General features: G+C 39.0%; 1 protein-coding gene across 1 annotated transcript; it reads left to right on the top strand.

Moving 5' to 3' along the window:
* Window positions 1–15,980: 15,980 nt before the first annotated feature.
* On the top strand, window positions 15,981–17,690 carry LOC105035426 (late embryogenesis abundant protein 31-like; the record flags this gene model as incomplete). Its single annotated transcript, XM_073250431.1, has 2 exons — window positions 15,981–16,292; window positions 16,945–17,690. Coding segments are annotated over 2 exons (756 nt in total), but the record flags the coding sequence as incomplete, so codon positions are not given.
* Window positions 17,691–22,149: the final 4,459 nt, after the last annotated feature.

Below are 22,149 nucleotides of genomic sequence, written 5' to 3'. Positions count from 1 at the left end.
AGCAAGTAAGACTGAGAGAAAATCAATGACCATTATATTTTTGAGCTCATGAGAAGACCTTTACCCATCTAAGCATGGTTTCCAGTGGTTTGGTCTTTTAGAATGATATTGCAGATGTATTGAACTTTATAATGTGCGATATGGCTGATGGGCATGATGGTGATTCGTGCCTCCACCATGCACTGTTTTCTGAGATTCAATAGTGAATGAAGTTACTAGATCTTTTATCTTGGTGAAGCATCAATAGAGATAAGTCACAACCATGCAAGCGGATCAGTGTACATATATTCAGCAAGATTGTAGCTCGGAATTAATTTGTTCACTGAATTGAAGGACATGAAGGACAGATTCAGGCCTACGCATCTTATCAAGGACTTTCATTCGAGAAATTTGCAAGAAGAAATTCCTACATTCTCCGATTAGCAAATTGATAGATCCGCAAATGTATAAGGTCGGACTGAGGCATGCTTAACTCTAACACTGGTTTCTTGTTGAGGCATGATTTTAGACACAAACCTAACCCAATAGCTGATCGGGTAGGATTTGATCAAGTCTATGGAAAGAATTTTAGACCCAACGATCTTTTGGATCAGGTTAGGATCAAAAATGACCCAAACCCAACTCAAAATAAGTTAATTCAGATTGGGATAGAGTTAGGTTAGATTTGCTGTTCGAGTCAAGTATCTATATATATATATATATATATATATATATATATATATATATATATATATGCGATGTATGAGATGCGATCGCTTATCATAGCACACCTAAACGCATGGTGACAGTATGCTCTGCTCTGGAGCACTATCCGATGTATATTAAAAATTGTAAATACGGTCTGTACAAACCTATGCCAGAGGTGCAAATATCTCAATCTCCATGGAAAAATATAAACGCAACCCATTTCTGCCCTCAAAGTTTAACAACCTCAACTGTGCATGATGACAAATAGGGCATAGTCATTGTAACATGTGTTCAGAGCCGATAAAATATGATTCGATCTACTAATTTGATTCGTATTCGATTCATCATAAATAGATTTGAATTTAGACTAAATGAATTTAGGTCATAAACTGATTAATTCGTTTAATAAATTAGTCGGATTTAGATTTTAGATATCTGATCCGTTTAACTCGTTTAACCCATTTAATATTCAAGTCGGATTGAGTCAGATAACCCATTTAATCTGTTTAACCTATTTTTGACCCATTTAATCCGATCTATTTAACCTGTTTAACCTATTTAAGACCCGTTTAACCTGTTTAAAATTTGTTTAACCTATTTCTGATCCATTTAATCCGACCTGTTTAATCCGTCTAACATGTTTAATCCGTTTAATCTAATTTGACCTATTTAATAAATAGGTTAAACAGATCGGATCGGATTACCTGTTTAATAAACAGGTCGGGTTCAGATTTAAATTTTTCATCCATTTAATAAGCAGGTCGGATTTGAATTGACAATTTTCTAATCTGATCCGTTTATGATCCGATCCAATCCAATTATCACTCCTACGTATGTTGCAATGGTTAGTATCCTGCTCTACCGTTCCAACCCGAATACAAGATAAACAAATCGTGATGATTATAAGAATAATAATAAAACTCACTTTCTCATTTCTTCAGCATTTTCATCCGTTAACTTTATATACCATAAATGAGTGCGTGGCTTGCACCTCTCAGTTCTCGAACCCCAAGTGCAGTCCTCAAAGTTTTCGATACTCGTGCTAAATCAGTTCAGATTCAAACAAATCTTTCAAAAACTGTTGGAATGCGATCAGAAGTTGGCCTGGGATCAATCTGACCAATGATTAGCCAAAAGCCAAGTATACCGAACCCTAAGTGCCTATCTTTTTCTTTCTTTTTGTTTCTTTTTTTTTTTTAAGAATCAATCAAAATTGTGGAACAGATTAATCCACCAAAAGTATACGCTATCAGTTAATGGGATGCTCCAAGAATCCCATCCAAACAACTATTTGTTCTTTATAGCTTTTCCAACACCTAAAATCTGGAGCATTCTTTCAAACCCGATCTCATCTTTGAGTACCTATTCCCGCAACCATAACAGAATAAATTTGGAATAGATATAGAAATAGAAGTGTTGCTGTAGATTTCCAGCTTGGGTCAGAGTAGCTAGAGTAAATTGCAGTCCGATAAAAATGATGGTGATCGGGTCTGCAAAAGAAGTTTCGAACTAGAGGTGGTTCCGACGGAGAGCCTCTGACACTCAAATCAATAATCTAGAATAGAGGGAAAAGAGTGCATGAGAGTTTTTGTTTACGTATCTTCAAAGACTCTTGTGCTTTTTTATTTGTAGGCTAAGATTAGAGATATATAGATCGTTGGATATGCTCTTGAAATCCTCACTCGATTTCTCTGGATTGGGTAGGTGGTGCCTACATCCCTGATGTGTTGCTGGCCGCTTTTATTTGTAGCTTAAACTAGTTATTAGGGGTCAGGAGATTGACATGACTTTTTTCTATGCACAATCGATTGCTCCCCATTAGTAGCTAGATTTGATAGGGTTGGGGGCATCTTCAATCAAGCAACCCTTGGTGCTGGCGATCGAGACAAAGCTCAACTGGAGCGGAGGTCGACGGCAGGAGTGGGGTAGCCACCGTAGGCACGAGTCGGCAAGCAATGACTAGATCAGTGGCCGATCCTAAAATCTAAGAAAATGAAGAATTGCGGCCGATACATCGGTCGGGGGGGTGCTTTTCAGGTTAGTCATCCCCTAGGAGCGGGGGCTTAGCTCTTTCGTATGTGAGCTCTACTTAGGGGGATAGCCCTATGCCCATATCACATTCTGTTAGTTGTGGTTAAAGATCTTGTGGCTTGGATGGTCTGGGAACTTCGAGCTTCGTGGGATATTTTTCACTTCGGTGCATCCTCATCTCAGATGCCTTTGGATGGGTCTGGATCGGGGCTCTTATGGTTTTACTTTTTGAAAAAAGAAAAAGAGATCTCAAGGACTTAGTCATATAAATCAGAGTTATTTTTGACTTATAGTCGATGTGGGATCAATCTTCTTATAATTCTGATCCCGTAATAAGAAGTATATGTAATAAAGAGAGAGAAGGGTGGCTTACGAATCCCATGATCTAATCGAAGATCTTGGAGTCGGTGGCAAGAAAAACCTACGCGGAAAAATCGATCGCAGAGTCCAAAGCTTGTATTTCTTAATAAAGAGAGGAGTGGCCTGCAAATCCCTTGTGGAGGGTCTTCGAGTTGGTGGCCATAAAAACTTGCAGGAAAAAAACTATCACGGAGTCCGAAGCTCATTTTTTTTTTTTCACATCATGAATTCCTCGCCCCTGTAAAACCCCTTAACACATGTTAAACAGAGAGTAAATACGTGGCGAAGAAAAACCTACGCGGAAAAATCCATCGCATAGTCCAAAGCTTGTATTTCTTAATAAAGAGAGGAGTGGCCTGCGAATCCCTTGTGGAGGGTCTTCGAGTTGGTGGCCATAAAAACTTGCAGGAAAAAAATTATCACGGAGTCTGAAGCCCATTTTTTTTTTTCACATCATGAATTCCTCGCCCCTGTAAAACCCCTTAACACATGTTAAATAGAGAGTAAATACGTGGCGAATGGAGTTTAATATCTCCGTTCGCCATGAATAAATTTGAAATAGATTCAAAAATAAAAATACATGTAACAAAGAGAGAGTAGCTTAGGAATCCCCACGATCTTATGGAGGGTCTTGGAGTCTGTTACAGTCAACTCCCCATTGTCTGTCGTCAAGAATGAACACTTACAAAATAGCATCCACGCAGATCGAATTTATGTCCGACGGAGACCCTCCGATGTTTAAGTCAGAGAAAAAAGTTGGTGAACAAAAGTTGAATATAAACAATAGCAGAATTTTGGTCCAGAGTTGGCTTATCAGTCTTATTTTTCTTACCCCATTTTATAGATGAGATTTTCATAACCGTCGGATGTGGTCTCATATTTATGATTTTAAATCATCGGACCATAATCACGTAGTGAATCGTTAATTCTCACTGATCGCGTCGTGATATATGGTCGGTAACCGTTCGAGACGGTTATGGCATGTTGAGCAGATTAGCCGACCATATGTCGATAGAATCCATGAGTGATCGTCAACTAGTAGTTCTATTATACCCGTCAGTCTAAGTCGTCCGCTGTCGATCGGTGGTAGTCGAATCATTAGTCAATCAGCCGGCAGTAGGCCGGTGCGGTTCGCTCAGTTGGTCGATGAAGAGTCGGAATCGCATAATCAGTCGATGTAGAGTCGGTCGGGGTTGTATGTCTGGTCGGTCGACTATTGTTGAGTCGAAGTTGGTAGTCGGTTGACCTGAATCGGAGGTCGATTAACTTACCCCAATAGTTGCCCCCCACTCTCAAGTCCAAGATAAGTCGATGTATATATTACCATGTAGTTTGCCGTATTGGATGAAAAGAGTTATTTTTTGTCACATCGAATCTTGATTTTGATGCCATTTACTTCGAGATATAGATGACCGACTATTTTATTGTGTTGGCAGGTACAGTCATCTGTCACACTGACCGAATGATTCGGTATCAGTTGTCAGTGTCAGGTGTCATTTCGGAAAGTCGATTCAATGTCTGATGATATAATTCTGACAAGTAGATTTGTTCCACGTGCCGAATATTATTAGGTCGGAATTGTTCATGCGGATAGGGATGATGTGGCTCAATCTGGGGCAGGTGTGTCGAACCGTTCGATCAATGGTCGGTCCAGATGTTGTCATGTGTCATCATCTGGTAGATCTTCGATTTGACGGTCTTCATCTCGGCCATTTAGGGATCCTATATAAAGGGTCGCTCTTAGTCAAATTTTTATTTTTTACTATTTTTGGTGCTGGGACTCTGCCGGATTATTGCCCCAATGCCCAAGGTTATCATTCCCAACTTTCAGGTCAACTTCATCTTACTTTTGAGTCCTTTCCTCTAAAGTCTTTGTCTTCTTCAGAGTCGTTCTCATGGCTACGGCTTCTCCTTCTCGAAAAGATCGATCAGAGAATCCGATTGATGAATCCCAGTCAAGTTCGGATGTGGAGGCCTCTTCACTTTCAGAATCGAATGTTGAACGGATTCGAGAGGAGTTTTGTATCCCGAAGCAGTTTCAACTTTTGCCCCTGGGGCCGATGGTCGGGTGAATAACCCACCGTCGGATCAGGTGGCCTTGTACATCGAAGATCTTTGGGCGAGTCTTCGATTTTTGATTTCAAAATTTGTCTGAAATATTTTGGATTATTATAGATTTTATCCGGCTCAGCTGGCACCAAACTCGGTCCGGCTGATAATTAGCTTTGCTTTATTGTGTCGGATGTTGCCTACCATGCCCCATCCTTTTCTTTTTTGGGCTCTCTTCATCCTCCGACCTCATCCGAAAGTTCGAAGGTGGTGGTTCTTCAACCCTCGAAAAGGCCTCTCCTTTATTATCGATTATCCATCATCCATTCATGGATGGAAGAATCAGTTTTTCTTTGCTTCTTCTTCCCTTCCTTGGGGTTTTCCTTCTCGTTGGGGCGATCCACGAACCAGTCCCAACGATAACAGTCGAGTAGAGATCGACGACCAGAAGGACTTTCACCGACTGAAAGATATGTCGGTGTCGAAACAAAGAGAGCTTATAACCGAACATGCCCTTTATGACGCCGGCCATAGTTCGGTTCCACGTCTGGGTATAGTGCAGTTGGTCGGTTATTTCTGATTTTTCTTTTACTTGCTGAATTATATTGACCTCCATTGTAATTGCAGCCATGCAACAGAGGGTGCGAGTGTCGAATGTCGACATTTGTCAGCACGCTGCCAAGAAGAGGATAGTATTTGAGGTCGGGCCTTCACGATCGCCAAAGAGGCAGCAAGCACCAGCTCCAGTCGGCATTTCAACGTCAACTGTGGAACCCGATGCCCCATCGACATCGGTTCCCAAACCAGTCTTGGCACTGTCAGCTCCAACAATGCTCCCTGCTGCGTCATCCAAGGAAAGAGCGGTGAGGGAAACTACCAAAATAATATCGGTAGTCCCACCACCTTAGGAGGTTCGGACCGAGGCAAGAGAGCCTGAACAATCTGCGGCTGCACTAGTTGCTCCTTCAGTTGGGGCATAGTCAAGCTCAAGCTTCCCCTCGCTTTCAAACATGGGGCTGCTGACAACAGACCGGAGGAAAGCTCCGGTGGCATCGGCAGATGATGCAGCATTGGAGGGCCATGCGGTGCACTTCGACCTCCAAGTGTCGTCAATGAATCGGCCCTGGTTAATTCTGTACTAGCCAAACGATTATGCCAAGCAACTTTTCTTCCAGCTAATTGGGAGCGTCGGAGGAAATGGTCTGTGGTCGAGATGTTTTCTTCCTTTTATCCGACAATCATCGAGGTAAGTCTCTTTGGTAATTTTTTTTTATTTTTTTTATTTTTTTTAATCTGACTTATCATCTGTCGCAGTTGATCTACGACATGTCTGACCTGGAGGCCAGCTACACGAAGTTCGTCGACATCCATAGTGTGTGAAAGAATAAGGTGGCAACCGTCGATGCTGAGAAAGTAGCTACGCTTGAACAACTCAAGTCAGCAGCGGAGCGGGAAGCCAAACTTTAGGAGGAGGTTTTCCGACTATCTGACGACTTGGCCTCCTCGAGGGTCGAACTTAAGTCGGCTCACGAGGCTATTTCAGCTCTTGAGTCACAGGTCAAGAGCAAGAAACACTTTATCCACCGGCTTCGATGAGAGTGAGACGGATGCATCGAAGAACTCGAAGTCGAACGTGGATGTCATCGGGCCAGTCAGAAAAGGTTGGCACTGACCGAAGAAGAATTATCCTTTGCTCAAGTCGATGCCGATTTGGCAAAGACAGAAGTAGAGTCAGCAAGGGAAGCACTGAGTCGGACAGTCAAGGATTTTCGAGGTTCGGAAGAATTCAAAGAAGAGATCTTCGAAAGTGGCTTCGCATCGTATTGCATCGGATATGAAGATGGCTGAGATGCGGTTGAAAATTATATCCGAGTCTCGACTTGAGCAGTATCGTCCCTCCAAGATCAGAAGATGAAGTTGCTGAAGAAGAAGCTATTCCGACTTAAGAAGAAGCACCGACTGGGTCCAAAATCGTTCAAGTCGATGATGCTACACCCGAGCAAAGGAGCAGAAGGATGATGAAGCTTAGTCGGTGTATTCTCTTTTTTTTTTTTGCTTCTGTAATCTGATACTTGTAGTTGGACTTCGATCCAATTTTATAACTCTTTTTTTGACAGTGAATGAAAGTATTCTCCTTCTAAGTTTAGGCTCTTATTTTACTTGTTCACAATGCTTGCAATGAAGAATAACCATCGAATAATAATCGATGACCCGATCATTTGGTAGGACTTGTAGAATGTCCATCAATCACGTAGTCATTTTGACGTACTTAATAGAAATTAAGATAACGATTGTAGGTCGAATATCCTGTGCCCGACATTTAGTCGAGCTTGTACATCGAATTATCTAATAATCAATGGCAAGTCGAATACCCCTCAACTGGCCATAGCCTAGTCGATATAATTTCAATCTAACCTTGATCATTTTGACATTTTTCGTTCTGCTTAGTTGGGAGTAAATTGGCATATTAGTCTTTCGATGATAGTCAACTTTTACAATGGAGAGCCAACATTGAGAACCGAAGTATAATCGGTGATTCAACTTTTGCGGTGAAAGCCTGTGTAGTCGATATCGGTTGAGATTGCAGTTGGTATGTTGATTTTTGTATGAGAACCGAAATATAGTCATCACTGAAACAGTTGATTCTTTAATTTTTATAGTGGAGGTTGAGATAAACTTCATGTCAAAGTACAGTAGATAGCTCGGCTTTGGCAATGGAAGCCGACATATAGCCAATAGTTGATAAAAGTTGTCAAAGGCTTGCGATTCTGAAATTCTGATTGTATTTTAAATAAGATACATATCGATGACTTTATTGATAATATATCTTCAGATTGTCGACATTTCATGTTCGGAGAATCGTCGATCCTTCGAGAGTTTCTAGCCGATATGTGTTCGGTTTAACAGTTTCGGATATTTTATAAGGTCCTTCCCAGTTCGGGAATAGTTTTTATTGATCCAAGGGTTTTAAGACTTCTACTTTTCTTAAGACCAAATTTTCTAATCGAAAGACCTTCGGCTTAACTCTTGCATTGTAATACTGGGCTATCCTTTGTTGATATGCCGCCATCCAAACTTGAGCTTGCTATCAAAGTTCTGGAAGGAGATCTAAGTCGGCTCTCTGATATTCGAAATTGCTCGGCTTACTATATTGCTCTACTCTTGTTGACGAAAATCCGATCTCAAGCGGTATCATTGCTTCTGTCCCATAAGCTAAGTTGAAGGAGGATTCTCTAGTCGGTATACGGAGAGTCATTCGATATGTCCATAAAATCAGATATACTTCTTCTACCCAGAAGTCTTTGGCTTCATTCAGTCAGATTTTTAGCCCGTGTAAGATTATCTGGTTGGTAACTTTCACCTCGCCATTTGACTGTGGATGGCCGACCGACGTGAGTTTGTGCATAATATGAAACTTCATACAAAATTTTTTAAAATTTTGGTTGTCAAATTGTCAACCATTGTCGGTGATGATGGTGTGTGGCAAATCAAATCTGTAAATGATAAATTTTTGAATGAAGTCTTCCATCTTGTTTTCAGTGATTTGCGTCAGAGGTTCGACTTCTACCCATTTGATAAAGTAGTCAATGGCGATCACTATGAATTTTCTTTGATCAGATGTCGAGAGAAAAAGGATCAAGTATGTCAATCTCCCATTGTACGAAGGGTCATGGTGCTACAATTGACGTCAGCTGACTAGCTAGTTGATGTTGTATATTTGCATACTTTTGACATGGTTCATACCTTCGGACAAGTTCAGTTGCATCTTTTTTTATGGTGGGCTAATAATATCCTTGTCGTAGAACTTTATAAGCTAGAGACTTGCCCTCCAAGTAATTTTCGCAAATTTCTTCGTGCACTTCTCTAAGTACATAGTCGACATCTGTATGTCCTAAACACTTCAGCAAGGGGAGAGAGAACGACCTTTTGTAAAGATAACTATTCATTATTATATATTGAGAGTCCATCCATCAGAGTCGTTTAGCCTCTGAGGAGTTCGTAGGAAGGATCCCATCGATCAAATATTGAACGATCAGATCCATCCAGCTTGGTTCGATAATGAGCTACAATACCTCCTCAACTTTATCAATACTCGACTGTTCGAGGTATTCAACAAATATCTGACCCAGTGAGTTGAAAGTGGTAGTAGCCAGTCGTGAAAGTACATCAGCTCGAGCATTTTCGATTCTGGAAATGTGAAAGATCTCGAAATATTTCAAGCTTGGCGTAAAATCTTTCACCTTCTGAAGGTACTTCATCATAACGGGTCGCGGGCCTCAAATTCACTTTTGACCTGTCTAGCGATCGGTTATGAGTGGTGAATACCTTCAAACTATAAATCTCAAGCTCCTTGGCTATCTTCAAGCCGATCAAAAGTATTTCATATTTGGCTTGATTATTTGAGGCTTTAAAGTTGAACCGAAGGACGTATTGGGTGACTACCCCTTCAGAATTCGTGAGTATGAGGCCAGCTCCACTACCTTGTGCATTAGATGCTCCATCAATATGCAGCACCCAGGTCAACTTTAAGTTAGATTTGAGAGTCGTAGTCTCTTTTATTATGTTATCATCTGTATCTTCTGACTTATTGTCGGATATAGTACATTCGGTGATAAAATCGGCTAGGACTTGTGCCTTCATGGATGGTCATGGGCGATATTGAATGTCGAACTCGTCAAGCTTCACTACCCACTTTGCCATCCGACCTGACGTGTCAGGTCGATGTAAGATTACCTTCAGCAGCTGATCTGTCAGAACAACAATTGGATGGGCTTAGAAGTACGAACGAAGTCGTTGTGTCGATATGATTAGGGCGTAGATCATTTTCTCCGTCCTTGAGTATCAGACTTTGGCATTGTGAAGTACTTTGCTGGTGTAGTAGATTGATCGATGGATTCGATTCTCATCCTCTTGGATGAGCACCGAACTAACTGCTTCTGCCAAAATTGCCAAGTAAAGACACAATGTCTCTCCGACCCTTGATTTTGTGAGCAAAGGTGGAGAAGTCAAGTATTATTTCAAGTCTTCGAAGGATTGTCAGCATTCATCCGACTATAAGAAATCTTTCATCTGCCATAAAGTTTTAAAGAATGGCAAGCATCTCTCGACTGACCTAGAAATAAATCGACTGAGCGCGGCAATCCTTCCGTTGAGTTGCTGTATCTCTTTCTTTGAACATAGGTGCTTCATGTTAATAATGATTTTGATTTTTTCGGGATTAGCTTCGATTCCTCATTGCGAAACAAAAAATCTGAGAAATTTCTTGGAGATTATCCCAAATGCATACTTACTCGGATTTAATTTCATCTGATGCCATCGGAGTGTGTCGAAAGCTTCCTTCAGGTTTCGAACATGATCTAAAATTTCTAGACTCTTTACTAGCATGTCGTCTACATATACTTCCATATTCCGTCTGATCTGTGTCTTGAAGATCTTGTTGACGAGCCATTGATAGATAGCGTCGGTATTTTTCAGACCGAAAAACATTAATTTATAGTAGTATATGCCTTTGTCGGTCACAAAAGTCATGTGCTCTTCATCTTCTGGTGTCATGTGGATTTGATTATATCCAGTGAAAGCATCCATGAAACTCAAAAGTCGGTGGCCAGAAGTCGCATCAACCAATTGATCAATCTTTGACAATGAAAAGCTATCCTTTGGACAAGCTACATTCAGATCAATATAGTCGATGCAGATCCTCCACTTTTCATTGGCTTTTCTTACCATTACCATGTTGGTAAGCCAGTTGGGATATGTAGCTTCTCTGAAGAAGCCTGCTGTGAGGAGTTTGTCGACTTCTTCATCAATGACCTTTAGTCTTTCAGGAGCAAAAGATCGCTTCTTCTGTCTCACCAGCTTAACATTTGGGTTGATGTTAAGTTGGTGCGTTATTATTTCTGAAGGAATCTCAGACATGTCGGTGGCCGATCAAGTAAAAATATCGACGTTGGCTCTAAGTAATTTTATTAGTTGTTGCCGCTCTGAGTCGGATAATTATGATCCATTTGGATCATTTTCTCGAGATCTTCTTCTTTTAACGGGATAGAAACCAATTGTTCAACCGGTTCACCCCTCTCCTGATTTTCTCTTTGGTCCAATTTGTCAACAGGCAAAGAGTCTTCAGGTTTATTATTTTGGATGGAGACAAAGAAGCAACGTCGGACGAGTTGTTGATCTCCACGCATCTCTCTGACTCCATATTTTATCGGGAATCGGACTAAAAAATGGTATGTCAAAATCACTGCTCTCAGAGCATTAAGCCCAGATCATCCGAATATGGCATTATAAGCCGAAGGTACTTGAACCACCGTGAACGTTATGAAAATAGTGTTCTGTTGTGGTTCGGTCCCAGCGGTTAAGGGAAGAAAATTTTCTCCCTCCACTGTGACAGCATCTCCTGTGAAGCCGACCAATGGCATCGAGACTCTTCTGAGTCGGTCTGTCGACAGTCGCATTCGAAAGAAAGTCGAATAAAACAAAACATCGGTTGAACTTTCATTATCTACAAGGATTCTTTTTACATCATAGTTCGTTATTGTTGTTGAAACAATAATAGCATCATCATGGGGAGTCTGAATTCTCTAAATATTTTTTTTCAAAAAAATTATTACATTGTCGAGTCATCGTCGCTTTGCCGACTCATCTTCGAAAGTTGCCCTCATGTTAGTCATTCGGAGATCATGTTAATCACCCCTGCAGTTGGTTGATTATTTACAACTTCTTCAGTTTGCAGTTGAGGTTGTCGATCAGCAGAAGGTTAGGTCGACAGATCTTTTCGATATTTTCTGAGGTAGCCTCATCGATTTAGGGCTTCTATCTCATCCCTGAGCTAGATGCATTGTTTGATATCATGACCGTGATCATAATGGAACCGACAATACTTCTTTTGGTCATGATTCCTCGATAATGCTTTCATTGGTGGGGGTGTCGTAGATATTCCGCTCCTTCAATCTCCATAAGGATCTGCTCATGAATAGCGAAAAAAGGAGTATAGGAGTCATACCTGCCGTTACCCTTCCTTGGACTCCATCGTCGAGGTGAAGCTCGCTTATTGGACGGTGACTGACTTGATTCGACTAGAGCTCCTCCCTTCTTCTGTTTCTTCTTCTTCTGACTTTTGCCTTCTATTTGACACCTGTTAGAAGCTTTTTCGTCTGTACGCATATATTTGTATGCACGCTTCAGAAATTCAGTATAAGTTTAAAGAAAGTTTTATCCAAAGAATATGTGAATTGAGATCCCCTCAGATCTCTTTTCATGGCCGAGATAGTCATATTTTCATTGAGGTCTTTGACCTTAAGCGTTGCCGCATTAAAACGAGCCACGAAATCCCGAAGTGTTTCAGTCTCTCCTTGCTTAAACGAGAAGAGACTATCAGAAGTTCGTGGTGGCCTTCGACTGGTGCTGAAGTGAGCCACGAAAGAATATTCTAGCTGTCCAAAAGAATATATGCCTCCCGATTGAAGCTCAGAGTACCAAGCTCGAGCAGCTTTCTGAAGAGTTGCCGAAAAGCCGATACATAAGAGGGCGTTGGTCACTCCTTGAATCGTCATGAGAGCCTTGTAGCTCTCAAAGTGGTCGATCAGGTCGATAGATCCATCGTATGGCTCCACCTGAGGTATCTTGAACCGAGATGGGATTGGTTGGTCCAAGACGTGCTGAAAAAGTGACTGGACGGTGTAGAAATTGTAGTCGTTGGAGGACTTCCGACCTTCCACTTGAAGCTGAGCGAGTTGGCGATTGATCTTTTGGAATTTACGTTTATAATCATCGAATCATCATTGGAAAACTTCGGGGGTAGAACCATCCGACAAGTTTAAAAGAGACACGGAGGACATTCATGATCGTTTCCCCTTCCTAATACTATTGAGATGGGAAGGAGAGGGGGAACATTGAGAACGATGAGTGGCACGCCGAGAGTGCTGAGAATATCATTGTTCATCTCGACGGAGAAGCTGAGATGGTCGCTTCGGAGAAGGAGATGGTGATTGTCGTGGATGACGGCGGTTGTGCTTGGACGGCACCGATTGTACCCTCGGTTGCTCTGTCGGTGGCTGTTGTTGCTGGGTTTGTTGCTATTGGAGGCTTTTGACTGCCTCCATGAGGATATTCATCTGCTGCATGAGTGCAGCAATCTGGACGTTCATGGTAATCACAAGACGTGAAGAACTAGACTCTGCTACTAGAGAAAGGGGAGGAACCTCTTCCTGACAGGAAGAGTATCTCGCCAACCCAGTTGCAGTAGAATGCTGGGCCCTGATTTTCACTATAGTGAATGCGATTGCTGCTCTCCTTCCTGATGCGCCAATCTGTTGCGGCCAACTCTCCATCACCTGTCATCAGGAACGAACACCTACAAAACAGCATCCACGCAGATCGGATTGGGTCCGACGAGGATCCTCCGATGCCTAAGTCAGAGAGGAAAGTTGGTGAACAGAAGTTGAATGTAAGCAATAGCAGAGTTTTAGCCCAGAGTTGGCTTACCAGCCCTATTTCTCTTATCCCCTTTTATAGATGAAGTTTTCATAACCGTCAGACGTGGTCCCGTATTTTATATTGCTAAATCATCAGACCATAATCACGTAGTGAACCGTTAATTTTCATTGATCATGCCGTGATATGTGGTCGGTAAACATTCGTGACGGTTATGGCATGTTGAGCAGATTAGCCGAACATATGTCAGTAGAACCGACCATATGTCGGTAGAATCCATGAGTGACCGTCAGCTAGTAGTTTTATTATGTCCGTCAGTCTAAGTCGTCCGCTGTCGATCGATAGTAGTCGAATCATTAGTCGGTCAGCCGGCAGTAGACCGGTACGGTTCACTCAGTTGTCGATGAAGAGTCGGAATCGTATAATCAACCAATGTAGAATCGGTCGGGATTATATGTCTAGTTGGTCGGCTGTTGTTGAGTCGAAGTCAGCAGTTGGTTGATCTGAGTTGGGAGTCGATTGACTTACCCCAACAGAGTCAATGGCGAGTAAAACCTGCAAGAAAAAAACCCATCACGGAGTCTGGAGCTCGTATTTCTTAATAAAGAGAGAGAAGGGTGGCCTACGAATCCCATGATCTTGTGGAGGGTCATAGAGTCGGTGGCAAGAAAAATTTACGGAGAAAACTGATCATGGAGTCTAGAGCTTTTTTTTTTTTTTTTTTGTGCACATCGTGAATTCCTTTTGCACCTGGTTTTTTTTTTTTTTTTTTTTTTTTTTTTTTGCATATCATGAATTCCTCATGCTCTATCAAAATCAAAACACCTCCTCTCTAAAACCCTACACGCGTCAAATAGAGAAAGTAAATACACGGTGAATGGGGATTAATGTCTTTGTTTTAATACATATATAGATACATACATATACACACTTGAGGGCATTATAAATAAATCTATCAAGTCAAATAATAAAATGTGAATGTTTAAATGTAACTAAGTAAAAAAAAATAGATAAAAGGAGATGCAATTGTGAGATGAAAAATAGAGGAATTAGTTTGAACGAGAGTTCATTCAATAAATTGCAAAAGATATGCAAAGTGAAAGAGAAGGTTTATATATTTCGGATTTTTGGGTCAGAAATGATCGGACTTGAGCTAGGTTAAGCATTTCTTTTTTTTTTTTATTGAAATTAGTCTTGGATGATATACAGGTTGGGTTAGATTTCTCAGGTGGAAAAATATAAACCCAAAACCAACTTAGATTTTAGTTTCAGTATAATTTTGACCCTGATCTAAGTCATGGGTCCACAAATACGAGTCAGGTGAGATTTAATTGGATTGGTAATAGGTTAGGTCATGGCGTGATTTATTTGCAATCCTAGAAATTGCTTATACATTTGGAAGAATTGATTCCTTTTATCCTTCCTTTTGAGCAATAATTTGTTCTTGCGGCTATTAGTTTTTTATCATCACCAATAAAAGCAAAAAAAATGATAAAAAGCTGCCAAAAAGTAGTGTCATCTTTTTTTTTTTCTTTTTTTTTTTTTTTTTTTTTTTTCCTTTAGACTTTGCTGGTCTATTAGAAGGTCACTGACGTTGGATTTGCACTTTAAAGGAAAGAAAATCTGGGATATATCTGTAAGGATCTGTATGGATGCGTGCTTAGTCCTACATCGATTATTTATCAAAAAAATTTAGGATACTTATATAAGACTAGATAACTCAAATAATAATTTCTGGCTAGTTTTTTTGAGTGAAATCTTGAATTGTTATTAATGATATTAGAATCAATCCAGTCCATCACTTATGTGGACTAGAGAATATTATAGTACGGATTTAGTGGGACTGACTATGAGCCGATCGTGGTGTTTATGAATGAAAGTATGGATTTGGATCCTTAGCTTAGTAAGGATGGTAGAATTTATGAGGAAAGTATGTGAGGACTCATGCAAACATATATTTAGTTTTACATCAGTTATTTGCTGTAAAGATCTTAAGTACTTATACAAAATCAAAAAAATATAAATAATATATTTTAATTAATTTTTTTAGATAAGATTTTAAATTTTTACAATGCCGTTGTTCTGTACACAAAATAGAATAGAACTTGAAGGTTGTCGGAGCTAATTTGACCAGAAGCTCTTTAATGCTAAGTTAGGTCGAATTTTGCGAAATAATAGGAGAATTGATCTTGATAAATTTTCCATAGTTTTTATATTACAGCCGGGATCGAATGATTAATTGTTGGAAAACTTTTGCACCCACAGAAAAAAATTCCGCCGCCTCTTCTTCCGCACGGAAAAAGGAAAAACGAAACCAATCAGACCCAAGACTCGACCACGTTTGCATACGCGAAGAAGCCACGAGCCCGTCTCTCTACTCTCCATCTGTTCACTAAGGAAGCAACGCGTCGTGATAACATCCGTCCTCTCAGCTACACTTACACCCCCGCACCGCGTGTACACCATGTGTACCTTTGTTTATTATTTACACTGCAATAGCGATTTCGTCCCACCAGCCCAAAGGCCACGAGCCAGCAGCATTCCCAGAGACGTCAATCTCAAAGCGGACAGGCCGAGCCCATGAAGCCCGGCGACGTGCTCCCCGTCTCCGGGGACCCGTGGCTCCAGGCAGCGAGCGAGATGCCCTCCTCAACCGTGATGACCCCGGGCTCGTCGTCGCCGAGACCGATCTCCCAGGGAAACGCCTCGTTACCGCTTCCACTGGCGGCCAGGTATTAACATCTCTCCAAGTTTCAAAATGAAAAGTATTATACGGACTGTTATAGTAGTCAAGGACCAGCTATCCCATCTACTGGGATTAACAAAATATGATCCAACTTATCAATTTGATTCATATTTAATTTATTATAAATAAATTTAAATTTAAATTAAATAAATTCAGATCATAAACGGATCAATCCGTTTAACAAGTCGGTCGAATATGAGTTTTAGATATCTGATCCGTTTGATTTGTTTAATATTTAGATTAAATTGAGTCAGATAATCCATTTAATCTGTTTAACTGTTTAATCTATTTTGATCTATATAATTCGATCTATTTAATCTGTTTAATTCATTTAAGATCTATTTAATCTGTTTAAAATCTGTTTAATCTGATCTATTTAATCTATTTAACTCATTTAATTTTTTTAATTTAATTTAATTTATTTAATAAATAAATTAAATGAATTGGAGTGAATTAATTATCTATTTATTAAACAGACTAATTTTAAATTTAAATTTTTGATCCATCTTAAATTTTTGATTCGGAACGATCGAATTTGATTCGATCATTTTATGATCTGTTTATGGCCCGACCCATCTACGACCAATCCGACCCGTTTGCTACCCCTACCTTTTACCCGTTTCAACTCTATACTTCAGGTTGTGGCACAGTTCGCAGTTCCGGCGCCGGCCGCTGGAGGGGCAGCGCAGGAGGGTGAACCGGTGACGATGGGGGAGGCACTGGAAGCAGCGGCGTTGACGGTCGATGGAGAGAAAAAGGTGGACGGCGCCGATGCGGCGGCGATCCAGTCGGCCGAGGCCCGGGCAACGGGGCTAGAAGGCACGTGGACGCCCGGGGGCGTGGGCTCAGAGGCACAGGCAGCGGCGGCCTCCAACGCCCGCGGCGAGGAGGAAGAAGTCAGTCTCCGTGACGTTCTAAGCGATGCGACGTCGAAGATTCCGAGGGACAAGGTGGTGACACGGGAAGACGCACAGACGGTGGCGGATGCGGATCAGCGGAACCGGGGTCAGGGAGAGTCGGAGGGGGGCGTGGCGGCGTCGGTGGTAGCAGCATCGAGGCTCAATGAGAACCGAAAGGCATAGAGGGACTGTTCTAGTCTCTTCTTCTTCTTTTTTGTTCATAAGCAAGGCATGCTGTTTCAGTACTGCAGAATATCAGAAGCCAATAAATATGTTCATCTTAGGAAAGGCTTTTGCAGGGAGATATGTACTGCTAATCTTTTGCTCGAGTTGCAGTCAGCTGCAGCAAGAAAGTGAAGTTGGGGAATAGCAGTAAATAGACAGACGTTTTGGTAACTCATAAATGTACTTCAGTTAGCTGGCGTGCTGTATTAATTCTTACTGCTTTAATTTGGAACCGGTAGCAATGTGAATGATGCATGGCAGATGATTTCCGATCAAATATACCATCAAAATATACTTTATTTAATTCTTTCTGATTTTTTAAAACTTCTATTCCTTTTTTATTTAAAATATTTAAAACTATTAAGGTTTTATTGTAATTAAAGAGTAATAGTAGTATAGGATAATTCTATAAACTTCGCTTCGTACCGGACGACGGTCATGTTGTCATGGGTCAACTTAATTCATAAACTCCGCATGCCTATCATTTATAATTTTTACCTTGCAATATGACAAAGGATCTTCTCCTAATATATGCAGTCCAGGACAGTAAAATCCTTCTCCATCCCCTTCAGCCATTTCAGGATCTCTCAGATTTAGAAGACCCCTCGAAGATTAATGGTGTCATTTTCTTGAATTTAGTAATGCCTTTCTTTAAGCTTAATGAGTGCCCAATCTTGGTTCTTGATTGTTCTGTATGCTGCATCTGCTATAGAAGACCGGTTATGACCTAAACAAAATCTGCCATCCAGAAGCCTTGACATCTCGGAACTTTGCCAACCCCCTGATTTGTTGTCAACATTGATAGGGGTGGGTGTCATCTTGATGGTAGGTCGATCTAGCATTCCATCTGCTTGCCCTTCCTATCAATGGGCTATCAACTATCCCAAAGCTAAAAGAGGTGCGAGGTGTAAAAGGTAGAAGAGGCGTGAGGTGTGTGTGTCCTAGCTACTCGAGTGATGACCATCATGCAGCAACTGCTAGTTGCTCGGGATCCCTTGGCAAGGTCAAGACATACCATCTCAACCTATACCTATAAGAAGAAATTAGGTTCGGAATTATTAGTGAATTAGACAAACCTTCAATACCAAGGGAATTTTTTTAGATAAAAATATTCTAGGATGTCCTATCATATCTTCTATCCCCTTTTAACTGCCTAGTCTAAATCATAAGTATCTAAAATCTAAACTCTGATACCATAAAATATATCAAGTCCCATCTTTTTGGCACGAGCAAGCATATAATAGTCCATGTGTCCTATAGGATTTGATCCATAAGATATACAGTCCCTTAAAAATTCCAAATAATATCGGTTTGGATAAACTATGGTACTAGATTTCTTAAATCTTTAAACATTCACAAAACAAGATCCAACATTATTTTAAACTCGATCAATATCGGCTATATAGCATTTTATTTAAAGATAAATGGATCATTCCTAGATTCTAATCCTCTTGTTCACAGCCCCATGATTCCATCTATGCTATTCATTGGAATTTGAAAAAGACAAGCAAAACAAATGTGAGCTAATAGCTAAGTAAGTCATCTCCACGTTAAGTAAAATCAAGCATACCATACATGAAATATCAATTTTTCATTATATAAGTTTTTCAATAAAAGCATGTTGATGGATACACAATACAAGTATATATATTCATCAATATAAATTTTAAAATAATTAATACATCTTATGAAGAAACAAATCTCCAGTGTGGAAGGATAACCTACTCTCTCCATCTTAGCCTTTACGCCTATATATAATCATGATCAATCTATGACAAACTCCAAAAGAAACTAGTCTCTGACTATAACATACCATCAATCAGTATGCCCTTGTGATCACCCTATTAAAGGACCAAAAACATATTAGCTCTAAAATCACATGAAAATTATGTTGCCAATAGCATATGTCAGTGATCGCCCCACTAGCATATCTTGAAAACTTCTAATTACAATATACCATCAAGCAGCATGTGCCAGTAATCACCACACTAAAGGCTTGAAAGGAGACTAGCTCCTGAACCAATGGGGTCGGGATGCAGGGAAGAATCATGCGCGAGAAGCGGGAAATGCCAGGAAGGATGCACTGGGAAAGGGGGTCGCCGTCGGTCAGGAGGAGACGCTGGCGAGATGGGAAAAGCCATGAAGGAGGAGAATGAGAGAGGATTTGTGGGAAAAAAGAGAACAAGTATGAAATTTTTTTTTCTTTGACGGGCTGGGGGTGTATTTTGCCGGACTATTACGGACAGCAACAAGGCCGTCGGTAATACAATCAGTAAAACTCTATTTTACGTGTCAGAGTATTAGTGACGATAGTTTCCATCGCTAATACCCATCCGTCGTCGTTAATAATATTATTTTTTTAAAATATTAAATTTTAATATTAATTTTTTTTCAAAATTTTTAAAATAATATTTTTTTTCAAAATTATTAGCGACGATAAATTATTCCGTCGCTAATGCCATCATTAATACTATTAAATTTTTTAATATTAAATTTTAATAATTAATTTTTTTCCTCTTTAGTCATTTTTTGGGTGGTTAAAAATCATTAATGGTTTTTATTAAATTTTTGGACTTAATTAATTTATGGATCAAGTCCTAATTGATTTAAATTAGATTTAATTTAATTAGACTTGACTTAATTTGAGATTAATTGAGTTTTAATATTTCCAGTAGGACTTGGACTCAAAGCTTAATTGAATTAAGTTTGATAGGATTTTAAATTAGATTTGAATCGGATTTGCATTATATTCGAATTGAATCATGAATCAAATCCTAATTGATTTAAATCAGATTTAATTTAATTAGATTTGACTTAACTTGAGGCTAATTGATTTTTATAATCTAAATAGGACATAGATTCAAAGCCTAATTGAATTAGATTTGATAAGATTTCGAATTGGATTCGAATTTAATTATGGATCAAGTCTTAATTGATTTAAATTAGATGTAATTTAATTAGACTTGATTTAATTTAAGGCTAATTGAGTTTTATAATTCAAGTAGGACTTGGATTCAAAGTTTAATTGAACAAGATTTCGAATTGGATTTGAATCAGGTTCGAATTAGATTCGAATTAAATTATGGATCCAGTCTTAATTGATTTAAATCAGATTTAATTTAATTATACTTAACTTAATTTAAGATTAATTGAATTTTATAATCCAAGTAGGACTTGGATTCAAAACCTAATTGAATTAGGTTTGACATGATTTCGAATTGGATTCGAATCAGATTCAAATTAGATTCAAATTGAATCATGGATCAAGTCCTAATTAATTTAAATTAAATTTAATTTAAGTAGATTTGACTTAATTTGAGACTAATTAGATTTTATAATCTAAGTAGGATTTAGATTCAAAGTCTAATTGAATTAGGTTTGATAGGATTTTGAATTAGATTCGAATTGGATTTGAATTGAACCCAAATTGAAAACTATTTTCTCTGGTTTAAATTAGATTAAATTTAATTAGGCTTGACTTAATTTAAAGATAATTGAGTTTTATAATCCAATTAAGATTTGGATTCAAAATCTAATTGAATTAGATTTGACAGGATTTAGAATTAGATTCGAATCAAATTTAAATTGTATTCGAATTAAATCTAAATTAAAAATTATTTTCTCTTAATTAATTTAAATCAGATTAAATTTAATTAGGTTTGACTTAATTTGAAAGTAATTGGATTTAACAATTCAAGTAGGACTTGGATTCAAATCCTAATTAAATTATGTTTGATAGAATTATGAATTAGATTCGAATCGGGTTCGAATTGGATTCGAATTGAACCCAAACCATTTTCTGGATTATTAGCAACGAAAAAGTATCACTGTCACTAATAATATTTTTTTAAAAAAATTATATTTTTAAATTATTATTTAGATTTTAAAAAAATTATTAGCAACGGCAAAATTTTCATCGCTAATAACCCCAGTTGACCGTCGCTAGTAATTAGTTTATATTTAAATATTATAAAAATTAAAAAAAAATTAAACAGTGTTAATAACGACTTTTACCGTTGCTAATAATTAAATTACTGTCGCTAATAATATTAGCGATGATAAAATTTTTGATCGATTTTGTAGTGGCTAAAAGGTATTATTAGTGATGAAATTTTTTTCATCACTAATATCGTCACTAATATTCAATATTTTTATAGTGACCAATGTGATTATAGTTAGACTAGAAAGCAAAACATCACACCTGATAAAATCAATAAATATTTTGATAGAATAATATTAATACAATTCATGATTGATCCAAATTTTGAAAAATTCATTTTATGCAGAGCATACATGATATCTGATATACACAACATGAATAATATTAATAATTAAACTTTAATACTCAAATTGATATTCAGTTTAAGCATTATAAAGCAAATCATATAGGATAAACGTACTTGCTATTCGACTCATAAGCACAAGAAAACTCTTCAACGACCATCTACAGTCAAGGAAGAGATAGAAAAAAAAAGGAACAGAAGAGAGATAGAGGGTTGGCCGGTTGTTGGGACTCTGGACCACCGTCTACAGCATAGCTCCCAACCACAAAGAGCAGATGCAGGAGGAATGAATACTATCATCGGTGGTGAAAGAAAATAGAGGAGATTTGCACCATCCCTTGGCTGAGTGGTGAGAGGGGCTCCGACCCTCGCAAATGGGAAAGGAAGGAGAGAGAGATAAAAGAGAGTAAAAGGTTGGAGAGGATCTAGGCTTATC

Source organism: Elaeis guineensis, unplaced genomic scaffold, assembly GCF_000442705.2.
Source record: "Elaeis guineensis isolate ETL-2024a unplaced genomic scaffold, EG11 Super_Scaffold_31900, whole genome shotgun sequence".
Lineage (NCBI taxonomy): Eukaryota > Viridiplantae > Streptophyta > Magnoliopsida > Arecales > Arecaceae > Elaeis > Elaeis guineensis.
This window is presented reverse-complemented; position numbering and strand designations above follow the sequence as displayed.